This window comes from Nicotiana tomentosiformis, chromosome 10, assembly GCF_000390325.3.
Source record: "Nicotiana tomentosiformis chromosome 10, ASM39032v3, whole genome shotgun sequence".
Classification (NCBI taxonomy): domain Eukaryota; kingdom Viridiplantae; phylum Streptophyta; class Magnoliopsida; order Solanales; family Solanaceae; genus Nicotiana; species Nicotiana tomentosiformis.
The window spans coordinates 37080795-37092735 of NC_090821.1; the positions used below are offsets into that span (position 1 = coordinate 37080795).

Below are 11941 nucleotides of genomic sequence, written 5' to 3' on the forward strand. Positions count from 1 at the left end.
TACACTGAATAATAAAGGAGCATCGATAGTAAAGGAGGACTGATGAACGTTTTGGCCGAAATATTTTTTCCTCTAGCAATGACCCTTTTTTTCCATCTCTTATCTTCTCTTAAAATCCATCCAAAAAAGTACCATAAAATTTCAGACTTGAAAATGGATAGCAAGTGCAGAAGGTGGCAACCATCGCCAGACTTTGATCAAAAATCATTCAGAGAAGATAAATATTTTTGCATCTGATTAAAAAGGAAGAGGAGATCGTAAAGAAAAAAAGAGAAAAGAAAAAAGGCGGTGTGTTGATAATTATTGGAGTTGAAGAGGAGAAACACAAAAATTACAAGAGGAGGGAATGAAGAAGGAAGATGAGAAGGGAGAAGCTGAGTGGGTTGAAGAAGGGAGAAGACATAGAAAGATAGAAAAAAAGTGTACGTTGAAAGATGGGAGAAAGGATGGGATTTTAGCAGGGGTTGGTGTTCAGTACTTCGATACGGTATTTAAGCACTTCAATATTCAGTTTATCAATTGCACATATTAAATATCGTATCGAAGTAATTTGGTACACTTTAGTATTTCTTGTTCGGTTCGATATAATTTTGGTACGATTTCGGTTTATTAATTTGCATAATAATTGCTACTACATTTTCAACATTTGATACAGAAATCAGCAAGACAACTATGAAATTAAATATTAATTTGCATGTCTTAACCACTCACACAAATGCGGTGACAAAAGGAACTCAAATCATCATGAAAAATAAATTACATTGTGGAGAGCAATTCAAGCTTTCAACCTCAAGAAGTAAATCAACACTCAATACCATGAGGCCTAAGTAAGATTTAAGTATAAATTTATGGGTAAAACCTTTCAACATGTAGGCATAGGTCTGCTCAATGAGGTCATCTAGTGGACAATATTATGATCTATTAATTAACCAGAAAGTCTACTTAGCAAAAAATGTAATAAAAAAGGAAAAACTTCAAAAACCTTTATCCTAATGCAATAATCCAAAGCATAAAGGCAAAATATATAATTTACAATCTAAACTATGAACCAAATTCCTGTTATAAACTTTCTAAAGACAAAAATTATCTTACACGCTCAATCTTTTAAGAGTGTGTCTAATACACACATTCTTTGCCCAGGATAGCACGTATAAAACACCAAGATACAAGCGCATGAAAAGTATTGGTACATATTTTATGATTTAAATTAACGGTCAAAAATAAATCTCAACAGCTCTTTTTAAATTTATAAAAGGGGCTTTCAAATCATTTCTCCAAAATAAGACCTGTTTTCCCTTCTCCTTCCTCGCGAAAGCTCGATGTTTCCCCTGTTTTTAGCAATCTTCTTCTTCTTCTTCTTCAAAGCCTCGTAAATCTCTACAAGTGACTCTATTAATTTCAAGCTTAAAGAATATAATTTCAATAAAACTCGAGCGGCACGAGTAGAAAAAGTTCATTGGAATACTCGAATATGAAGGTCATGAGGGCTCGGGTCCCTCAATTAAGTGTGTAAGGATATGATTTTAGAAAATTGAGCAAAGAAGATTAGAAAAATTACTGAAGCCCTATGTGGCAAAGATGCGAGGCACACGCAGGCTATGTCGCTGGCTTTAGTGTAAAGAGAAAGAAGAGAAGAGAGGGCTCAGGCTGCATGGCCAAGTTACAACACCCACATGATAACATCCAAATCCACTCCTCAAAGTATAAGTGTATACGGTTGCATGTAATATAATTTACCCAACTATGAGTTGGGGTTGAATACTATAGGGAACAATATGTAGGTGATTAAAAAAGTAAGAGAATTATCGCTTTTATACTAAATCAAACACTAATAAAAGTTTTAAGAAAATATTTTGACTAATGCGGAAATGTAAACTAAATTAGAAAGCAAGTAAAATGATCAATGGCTACTAGCATGAATACAAGGGGAATTAAATTCAAGTAACGATCTAATGCATTTCACGATTTTACAAATATGATTGAGTCTATGTTAATTAGCCTCAGATAATAATTCTATATTAGCTTCTTTCGGAAACTAACAAGACTTCCTAATTGAATTATCTCTAAAATAATTAAGAGAATTTAGTGCACTAGAATGTGCCTACAAGTAGCTCAATCCTATCCCTAGGTAGAATCTATAAAATGAGGGTTAACGCCTCAAGTTCTTGTAAGTTAATCTTTCCCAACCCCGAGTTTGCCTTTTTCAATATTTAAATCAAAATTTATGGATGAGTCCTAGGGTTAGCTAATCCTTTTGGAAACATTAAAGAACAAGAATAATTGAATAAACATTCAACTCACTTATAATTAATAAAAATCATTCAATATATAAGCATAACATAAGTTTTAATCCAAACTTTAATGATGAATATTCTCATAAAAAGATTCATGTAATGGAATAAAATACTACATACTTAGATATTCAATACAAGGTAAGAAATTAAATAAATGAGTAAACGAATAAGAAATTTCCCATTCAAAATTTTTAACTCGTCAATCTGCAAGTGTGGTGCAAGAACCCTAGCTCTAAGACTTGTATTTTCTGCCAAAGATATGTTTTCAAGAAGTCAGACCGAGTTTTATGTGGGTTTGAGATCAAGAAAATGTGAACTGTCTGTTCTGTCCAGATCAAAAACCCGTGGTTTGCATTTGCAAAGAAAGGTTCGCATTTGCGAACCATGACTTTGCTGTTGACAATCACAATTGTGATCCAGAGGTTCATATTTGCGACCTCTGTCTTCTTCACTACCATTCGCAATTTCATGAAGGAGTTCGCATTAGCGATCCCCTATTCACATTTGCGACCTCTGCCTTTATCTCCATATTTTGCAATTGCGATCAAGGAGTTCACATTTGCGAACATTGATTGGTATGGTTGACTTCGCATTTGCAAGCTTCTATTCACATTTGCGACATCTGAGACCTGCTTTTCAGATTTCTTCCTTTGAACTCTTTTTTGCTCAATTTCACTTCGTTTGATCTTTATTCTCTTCATGGCCCATTGTACCTAAAATAATAGCGATGCATACCATAAATAGCCTCATTTTATAAATAAAGGATACAAAAACCAAAGCAAAGAGACTCGATTAGGCTAGAAGCATGTGAACTTTATCCAAATAACTTCCTCATTCAAAACACAATTTCAAGGAGGTGATGGAGTATCCAAATAATTAAGTGACAACAAACAAGCCTCAAGAAGTGACTCAAACCACGAACCTACTAGATATGCTCATTTAACTCAATTTAGAATTTATCAACATCACCAATCTATCATAATTCATATGTCTTCACTAGAAAAAAAAGTCCCAAAAATACTATATTTACAAGAACAACACAAGGGACATATGCATAAAATCACTCACACTCAACAAAGAAGTTCAAGTACTAACAAATATCATGCCATAGGCTTGTCCTTATATTTATTCGCCACTATCTCAAGAACATTTGGTTGAAAATCACATAAGGACTTTTTAAGCTTATAATGTAGGTTTCGGAAAGGATAGGATAAGCATTTAGGATACAAGTGACTATGCCCTCCTTGAACACTACTCATACTAATTTTTCTTTTCGCAGTTTGCATCTTTTTAAACCACATAGCCCCTATTAACCTCTTGTTACCAACATTGAACCACCTTGAATTTCAAAACTACCCTCTAGTTATGCTTCCCCTTGAATTTGCTCAAGACTCCATTTTTTCTTTAACTTTTCTTTTTCTTTTTGCTTTTGCTTTTGGTTTGGAGATTGAGTGTTTTGTAGCGTAGGATAATGTGAAGCTTTTTGTTGCAAGTATGTCGGCTCTAACTTAGCCATACGCTTCACATGATACAACCTCGAAGGATTTACTTCTACACACGATATGCATCTTCATCATTTCCTAATTAGCACCAACACTCCCAACTTAGGCTTTTAGCCTCATTCTTAATATTCAGTGAGGGGCGGGTTCAAAAGAGAGAATTATTTTACTAAAGGGGTAAAGACTTGTAATGTGATAGCCAAAAAAGGTTAAAGGCTCAAATGGGGTTAACTAATGATAATAGTTATGTAATTGTAGGCTCGAAAGGCTACTGAAGCTTTTTCAAAGATCACAAAGGATACCTAAGGTCATTCCTCCAACCAAACATAACTAAGATTAGCATTGAACGACTACCGGACAAGTTCTAGATGATATAAGTAAGCACAAGAATTATTTAATAAAACTCACTACACATGGCATATGAACTAGTAAAGACGAATCAATTTCACTTCCTAAACAAGATTAAATTAAGCCATATATTATAATACAAAATAAGACAAACTAGTAGGCAACGAGTCACAAAATGAGCCAACAAATTGTCACAAAAATCCTTCTTTCACATGCATGTGGCTTTCACAAAATATTTTGGAGGGGTGTGCTTAATACTTCAAATGAAAAAGACTAACCCTATTAGTACCACGTAAGTCAAAAGTTTCCACATTTTCTCTTGAAAGAGAACTTACGTCTATCCTACAAGATTATTTCCCTTTAGAGAGTCACCCAGCAAACTATCATCGGGCAAAATCGACACAAAAATCTACCTAAAAATATCCGGTTCAAAAAATAATTGGCATCTTTAGAAAAAAACTGTGGCATAAAGAATACTGCCACTAAGCTACTAATAAAAATTTAAGAAGCTAATAAACATACTAATATAAAATATCACAAACACAAGAAACGATATCAATAAAATAACAATCTACCCATATCGATAGTTATATAAGAAGCTACCCCAACTACAAATGTTGTAATTTTCCTAATGCAACTCAACAGAATAGAATAAAATGGTGAAAAGTACTCCCTGAATACTGCATCAAGTTCTCTTGTTGCTCTTAGACTCAACATCCTCGGTCTCAGCCTTATCCTCTTCTTCGGACCACTAAATCACAACATCATCAGCAACTTATGGCTTGGTTGACAGTAGTAACTCTTGAGGTTTTAGAACCTTCTATAGCCCTCACACCCTTCCTCATTTGAGTGAAGAATTTATCTCTCTTTCACATCTTGGTGTGTGAATTTGTAAGGTTGGTGTGGGAAGTATTCAAAATTTCATGCGCCGTGGCCAAATCAGTATTTTCTTTCTCCAATTTTTTAGGTGGTCCCCTCTGCTTCTTCTGGTGATCAAGATATTTCTGAAATTCTTTCTTTGACGCATACATAGGAGGCCCCTCATATGTCTCTTTGGGTCCCTTCAGAAAGCTAGCTATTGTAACGATGGCCTGTTATTTTGTATATTTAAGCTATGTTCCCCTATTTAATATGCCTTGTATGTGTATTTTTTGTTAGATGATTTGAGAGTATGATTGGTTTGATTTCGGTAAGGTTTTGGAGTTAATTGAAATACTTAGTTTCAAGGTTGGAAGCTTAAGTTATAAGAGTTGACCGAGGTTTGACTTTTGTGTAAACGATCTCAAACTGGTAATTTGATGGTTCCAATAGGTCCGTATGATAATTTTGGAGTTAGGCGTATGTTCGAATTTGGAATTGGACGTTCCTAGGTGTTTTAGCTCTAATTGGTAAAAGTTGGAAAGTTTGAAGGTTTAGAAGGTTCATAGATTTGACCGGGAGTTGTCTTTTAGGCTATTGGGGTCGAATTGTGGTTCCGGAGCTTGGAACATTTCGGTCATGTCATTTGGGACTTATGTGCTATATTTGGGGATATTGACTATGGTTTTGGAGAGTGAAAAATGGAGATTTGAACCCCGATTCGAAGTCGGATTTGGATAAAACTTGTACATTTTCACTCATATTTGAATGTGTAGTCGAAATTTGTGACTTTTGATGGGTTCCAGGAAGTGAGCCCGTGTTGACTTTTTGATTGACTTTTTGCAATTTGATAAAGGTTGGAGTTTTATTACTTGAGATCAATTTCTATAGTCGTGTTTGATGTTATTGAGTTATTTTTTTTTACTAGATTCGAGTCGTTTGGAGGTCCATTGGCGTGGGAAGTACTTTTTGGAGTATTGATTCACGTGCTTTGAGGTAAGTAACTTGTCTAAACTTAGTTTGAGAGTAATTTTTACATTGACTATGATATTTAAGATATGTTGGGGGTGACGCATGTGCTAGGTGACAGGCGTATATGCGCATACCAGAGTTATTCATGATTCGGATAGACCTTAGGCTATTATGTGCCTTGATTTGCTATCAGGCCCCATTATATCTATGTTTTCTCTACTTGTATGACTACTTGAGCTATTATTCGTACTAGAAATCATGTCTAGGCTATGTGCTTATCTGTTTGAGACATGATAGTGCTATTCTTGGTATATAGAGTTGTTTGCCTTAATAGTAGTCATATTTTCAACCATGATGTTACATCCGCGTATTATATCTTTGTCTCTATGTATTCCATATATATTATCTCACATGCTGTTGATGCTCTTATATGTGTGACATAGTTTGAGCTGAGTACAGTGAGATATGAATACTTGAGACTTGAGCGGTTGATGACTGAGCTTGGGCCATACAACCACTTTTGTATTGATTATGAGGGTGACGCGTACAGCAAGCACCATATTGGGATTAGTGGAATTGATTGTGAGGTAACGTGTGCACCAGGCCCATATTGGGCTAAGTGATATTGATCATTGACATAGATCCGTGCAACGCTTGGGCAAGGACCCTCCCCTCCGGAGTCAGGTAATAACCAGGGGCGCATGCATACGGATCATATATGTGCTTGGAGAGGGACTTGTGTCAGACACTCATACAACACTAGGTGTTGTTGTTGTGAGTGATGTTGGGGAAATCATGCCATGCACTACACATGTGTTGAGAATTGATATATTTGATGACGTAACTGCGATAGTGTTATTCGGATGTGCCCACTTGTCATGCAGGTATAGGGTTGTGTTTTCTCCATTATGTTTATTAGCAATTGATGTCTCTATTTGATGTCTTGAACTTGGAAATGCATTTAAAATTTGATAAAACCATGTTTAAGGGATATCTGTGGATTAACTTATGCCTTAATTGTTATTCTTGAAAAGTATGCTTACTCCTTTTCTTTGAAAAAAACCGAACTTGATATTATTTGAGATATCTCTCCTTAGCCATTTTTATATTATTATTGTTGTTATTAACTATTGGAATTGGTAGTGGAATTTGCCGAGCTTGTCACTGCTTTCAGTCCGAGGTTAGGCTTGTTACTTATTCAGTACATGGGGTCAGTTGTACTCATATTACACTCTATACTTTTTTGCAGATCCAGATGCTATTGAGAGGGGTGACTGCTAGGGTGTGTCACCAATAACAGGTTTGGGAGATTTTGAGGTAACTACTGTTCCATTCATAGGCCTTGAAGTCCATTTTCTCAATTTATGTTATTACTATTCTATCTTCCAGACGGTTCTATTTTTTGGGATCAGACTCTGTATTTAAAATTCTTAATGCTTATGTACTTGTTGACACTAGATCTTGGGATGGCTTTAGTTATGTTATTGATATTTACTTTAGTTGTTTATGATTATTCCATTGTTGAGATTATTCATTTTTGTTATTTGAGTTTGTTCCTGCTTATTGAATATTGGCTTGCCTAGTAAGCAGTGTTAAGCGTCGTCATGACTTTGGTAGGTTTGGAGTTATGATAAGTTGATATCAGAACACTAAGTTGCTTAGGTCTCACGAGTCATGAGCAAGTCTAGTAGAGTCTTGTTGATCGGTACGGAGACGTCTGTACTTATCTTAGATAGGATACATGGTTGTTAGGAAACTTCACTTACATTAATTCTCTGTCGTGTGGATTTGTTTATTCCTAAGTTTGAATCTTTGTTTTTCTATTCTCTCGTATATGATGAGGACACGATTGTCGGGTGCAGCTGAGCAGGCGCCGATACCCCAGGTTAGGGCCGTGAGAGACCGAGGTCGAGGTAGAGATAGGGGCAGAGCACGTGCCGCAGCTAGAGCCCCTATTCGTGTAGCTGCTATGGAGCTACCAGAAGCTCCTATTGAGGAGCAGGTGCATGAGTATGTAGAGCCGGAGGTACCAACCCAGGTACCCCATGGCTTATTTATTTCGCCAGTTGTTCGGGATGCTTTGATCTGCATGATTGGTTTGTTCGAGAGTTTGTCTCTGGACCGGGCATTTCCTATTATACCAGCTACTTCCCAGGCAGGGGGCGGAACGCAGACTCCAACTAATGTACCCCAGAGCAAGTGGCCTATGGTTATCAGACCCCTGCAGTGTTTCTAGTTGGGAGAGCTAAGCCTACTATTATCGCGCAGCCTGAGGAAAGGCCCGCGATGTTAGTTGATGAGCAAAAGAGGTTAAATAAGTTCACCAAGTTGCATCTTCCTCACTTAAGTGGTATACCTTTAGAGGATTCCCAGGGATTATTGGATCATTGTCATGAGACCGACCAAGAGTTGGTAGGACGTTTATGAGATGGTTTGACCAGTAGGATCATCTCCTCTTACATGGGCTCAGTTCTCCAGAGTCTTCTTAGAGCAGTTTTTGCCATGCACCAGGAGAAAGGAGCTGAGGAGGCAGTTTGAGTACCTATAGCAGGGTCAGATGTCAGTTACTGAGTATGAGATGAGGTTTACAAAGTTGTCTCATCATGCTACTACTTTAATTTCCACTGAGGAGGAGAGACTGAGGAGATTCGTTGAGGGTCTTCACTACAGTATTCGCCTTGCTATGGCTAGAGAGATCGAGACCGGGAGTACATTTCACTAGGTTATTGTGGAGATATAAAATCGTGTTGAGCGCATCCGCAGTGAGGTTAGGGAAATTATGCAGGGTAGGGACAAGAGGTCCCGACAATAAGGTAGCTTTGGTGGTGCCTCGTCTGGAGGCTGAGGTCTATTTGGGAGAGGCAACTCTAGTAGTCCAGTTTACCATTCACCGGCACCCTGTCGAGGAGCTTTGGTGAAGTCTTCATTTAGTGCACTCCCAGCTCAAAGCACTTACCGCGCTCTATCTATTTAGGGTTCGTCGGTACCCAATTTTTCTAGTGGTTATTTTGGTTCATGGGGTCCAACTCAGGCCCCACAATCATTTCCACTCAGAGGTTGCAACGAGTGTGGAGAGTTGGGGCATTTCAGGAAATACTGCCCCTCTCTTCCTAGAGGTCCAGTGCATCTAGGAGGCCAGACTATGATTTCTGCACCAGTTGCTATACCACCCGCTTAGCCAGCTCAGGGTGGAGGTCATTCAGGACATGGTCGTTCTAGAGGGGGAGCTCAATATAGTGGAGGTCAAGCCAGATACTATGCTTTCCCAAGGAGGACCGAGGTTGTTACTTCTGATGCAGTGGTTACATGTATTATTTCTGTGTGCCACAAAGATGCTTCAGCATTGTTTGATCTTTGTTCTACTTATTCGTATGTTTCATCATACTTTGCTTCTTGTTTGGATATGCCTCGTGGTTTTGTTGATGCACCTATGCATGTTTCTACACATGTTGGTGATTTTATTATGGTGGATCGAGTTTATCAGTCATGTGTGGTCGCTATTTATGGTTTTGATATGAGGGAGGACTTCCTATTGTTAGATATGGTAGATTTTGATGTGATCTTGGGTGTGGATTGGCTATCTCCGTACCATATTATTCTTGATTATCATGCTAGGACCGTGACATTGGCAATGTCGGGGTTGCCGAAGTAGGAGTGGAAGGGTTCTCTTAGTTGCACTCCGAGTAGAGTGATTTTATTCTTTAAGGCTCAATAGATGGTTGAGAAGGGATACTTGGCGTATCTTGATTTTGTTAGAGATGTTAGGGTCGATACCCCTACTGTTAAGTCAGCTCCAGTAGTGAGGTAGTTTCCGGATGTGATTCCTACAAACCTACCAGGCATTCCACCCGACAGGGATATTGATTTTGGATTGATTTAGTGTTGGGCACTCATCCTATTTCTATTTTACCGTATCGCATGGCCCAGCGAAGTTGAAGGAATTGAAGGAAAAGTTGCAAGATTTGTTAGATAAAGGGTTCATCAGACCTAATGTTTCACCTTGGGGTGCACCAGTGTTCTTTATTAAGAAGAAGGATGGGTCTATGAGGATGTGTATTGACAATCAGCAGTTGAACAAGGTGACCGTCAAGAACAAGTATCCACTGTCACACATTGATAATCTGTTTGATCAGCTTCAAGGTTCCAAAGTGTTCTCGAAGATTGAATTGAGGTTTGGGTATCACCAGTTGAAGATCAGGGCCTCGGACATTCCTAAGACTTCTTTCCGGACTCATTATAGGCATTATTAGTTTTTGGTGATGTCATTTAGGTGGACTAAAGCCCCAACAACTTTCGTACACTTTATGAATAGTGTGTTTCAGCCTTATTTAGATACGTTTGCTATTGTGTTCAGTGATTATATGTTGGTGTATTCCCGTAGTAGGGACAAATATGAGCAGCATTTGAGGATCGTGCTCCAGACATTAAGAGAGAAAAAGCTATATGCTAAATTCTCCAAGTGCGAATTTTTGTTGGACTCGGTGGCATTCTTGGGTCATGTGGTATCTAGTGTTGGGATCAAGGTGGACCCAAAGAAGATTGAGGTAGTTCAGTGTTGGTCCAGACCTTCTACCACTACAGAGATCAGGAGTTTCTTGGGTTTGGCTGGTTATTATCGTCGCTTCATAGAGGAATTTTCATCTATTGCAGCCTCATTAACTAAGTTGATTCAAAAGGGCGGTATGTTCAGGCGGTCGGATGATTGTGAAGAGAGCTTTCAGACGCTTAAGATAGCCTTGAATACAACTCCAGTATTGGTTTTACCTTCGAGATCGGGGTCATACACGGTTTATTATGATGCTTCATAGGTTGGTGTGTGTGTTGATGCAGGATGGTAGGGTGATTGCCTACGTGTCGTGCCAGTTGGAGCCCTATGAGAAGAACTTCCTTGCAAAGATTAATATATCCCCTACTCTATATAAAACCTTCTCCAAAAAATATGATTACCTATATGAAGTAGATATCCTACCCAATGAACAAAAAGTATCCTCTACCGAATTACCCTCATAAACCCTTACTCAGCTTTTGCCAAAACATCATTTGCCCCATGGTCCCAAAAATTCGTTCTTTAGTCCAACATAGATCAAAAAGAGTAAACTCGTACCCTTCTTTACCTTGCTTCTGTTATCTGTTGAAACTTATACTTTAACCTTCTAATACTCCCATGGCATGCTATTTGCGGGGTATATTAGATATCCCCATCTTAGGGTCTTAAGTAGGAAATCCGCACATCTGGTATGCACGATCTGATAGGGCCTCAAACTGGGCCACATTGTCAAGAATTCTCTCTCTACTAGTGTCCTTACCTGCTGCTGTACTAGCCCTATGGCTAGCTGTAATTTTTCAAATTGCAAGCATCTCTATACTTAGCAAACATAAGTCTTAGCTCGAACTCTTATAACTCATCTCTATCGCACGATGTGGATTTGAAAGAAGGGTAACATACTCCTAAATGCCTTGTAGCTTCCTGTTTATATAATGTGGTGCACAACACATCTATAAACAAGGCTCTACTAGACACGGCTTGTAGATTCCCTAGGACAAAACTGCACTGATACCAAGTTTTTCACGCCCCAAACTAGGAGAGGCATGGCCGGCACCCGGTGCCATACTTGGCCCGAGCATACCACTCTGTAACTGTGAACTCTGGAGGGGTAACCCTCACTTAGGCCGATAAGGCCATATTTTGAATCGTCTAAAAATAACGCCTCTCTCATCCGTGGGGTAAACATACCCAAAAGCTGATATATATATATATATATATATATATATATATATATATATATATATATATATATATATATATATATATATAGACACAGGCCGACGAAGCCGCCATGAACATCTACTGATATACAAAATATACAGGACTCGTCTACAAGCCTTTTGAGATAACTGAACTGTACCATGGTCGGGATATTGCCTCGACCTACCCATCAAATCTGTATATATAAAATGGACTCCAAGGTC

General features: G+C 38.2%; 1 protein-coding gene across 1 annotated transcript; it reads left to right on the forward strand.

The window, feature by feature from the left end:
• The first annotated feature begins 346 nt into the window (after positions 1–346).
• Positions 347–9623, forward strand: LOC138900021 (uncharacterized). Its single transcript, XM_070186721.1, has 2 exons — positions 347–487; positions 9150–9623. The coding sequence occupies exons 1-2, from the start codon at positions 347–349 to the stop codon at positions 9621–9623; spliced, it is 615 nt and encodes a 204-aa protein (XP_070042822.1).
• Positions 9624–11941: the final 2318 nt, after the last annotated feature.

Coding starts and splice junctions, on each gene's coding strand:
- LOC138900021 (XM_070186721.1), top strand. CDS start 347: ATGAAGAAGGAAGATGAGAAGGGAGAAGCTGAGTGGGTTGAAGAAGGG. Junction 488..9,149: donor GTGTTCAGTACTTCGATACG/GTATTTAAGCAC, acceptor CCACCCGCTTAG/CCAGCTCAGGGTGGAGGTCA.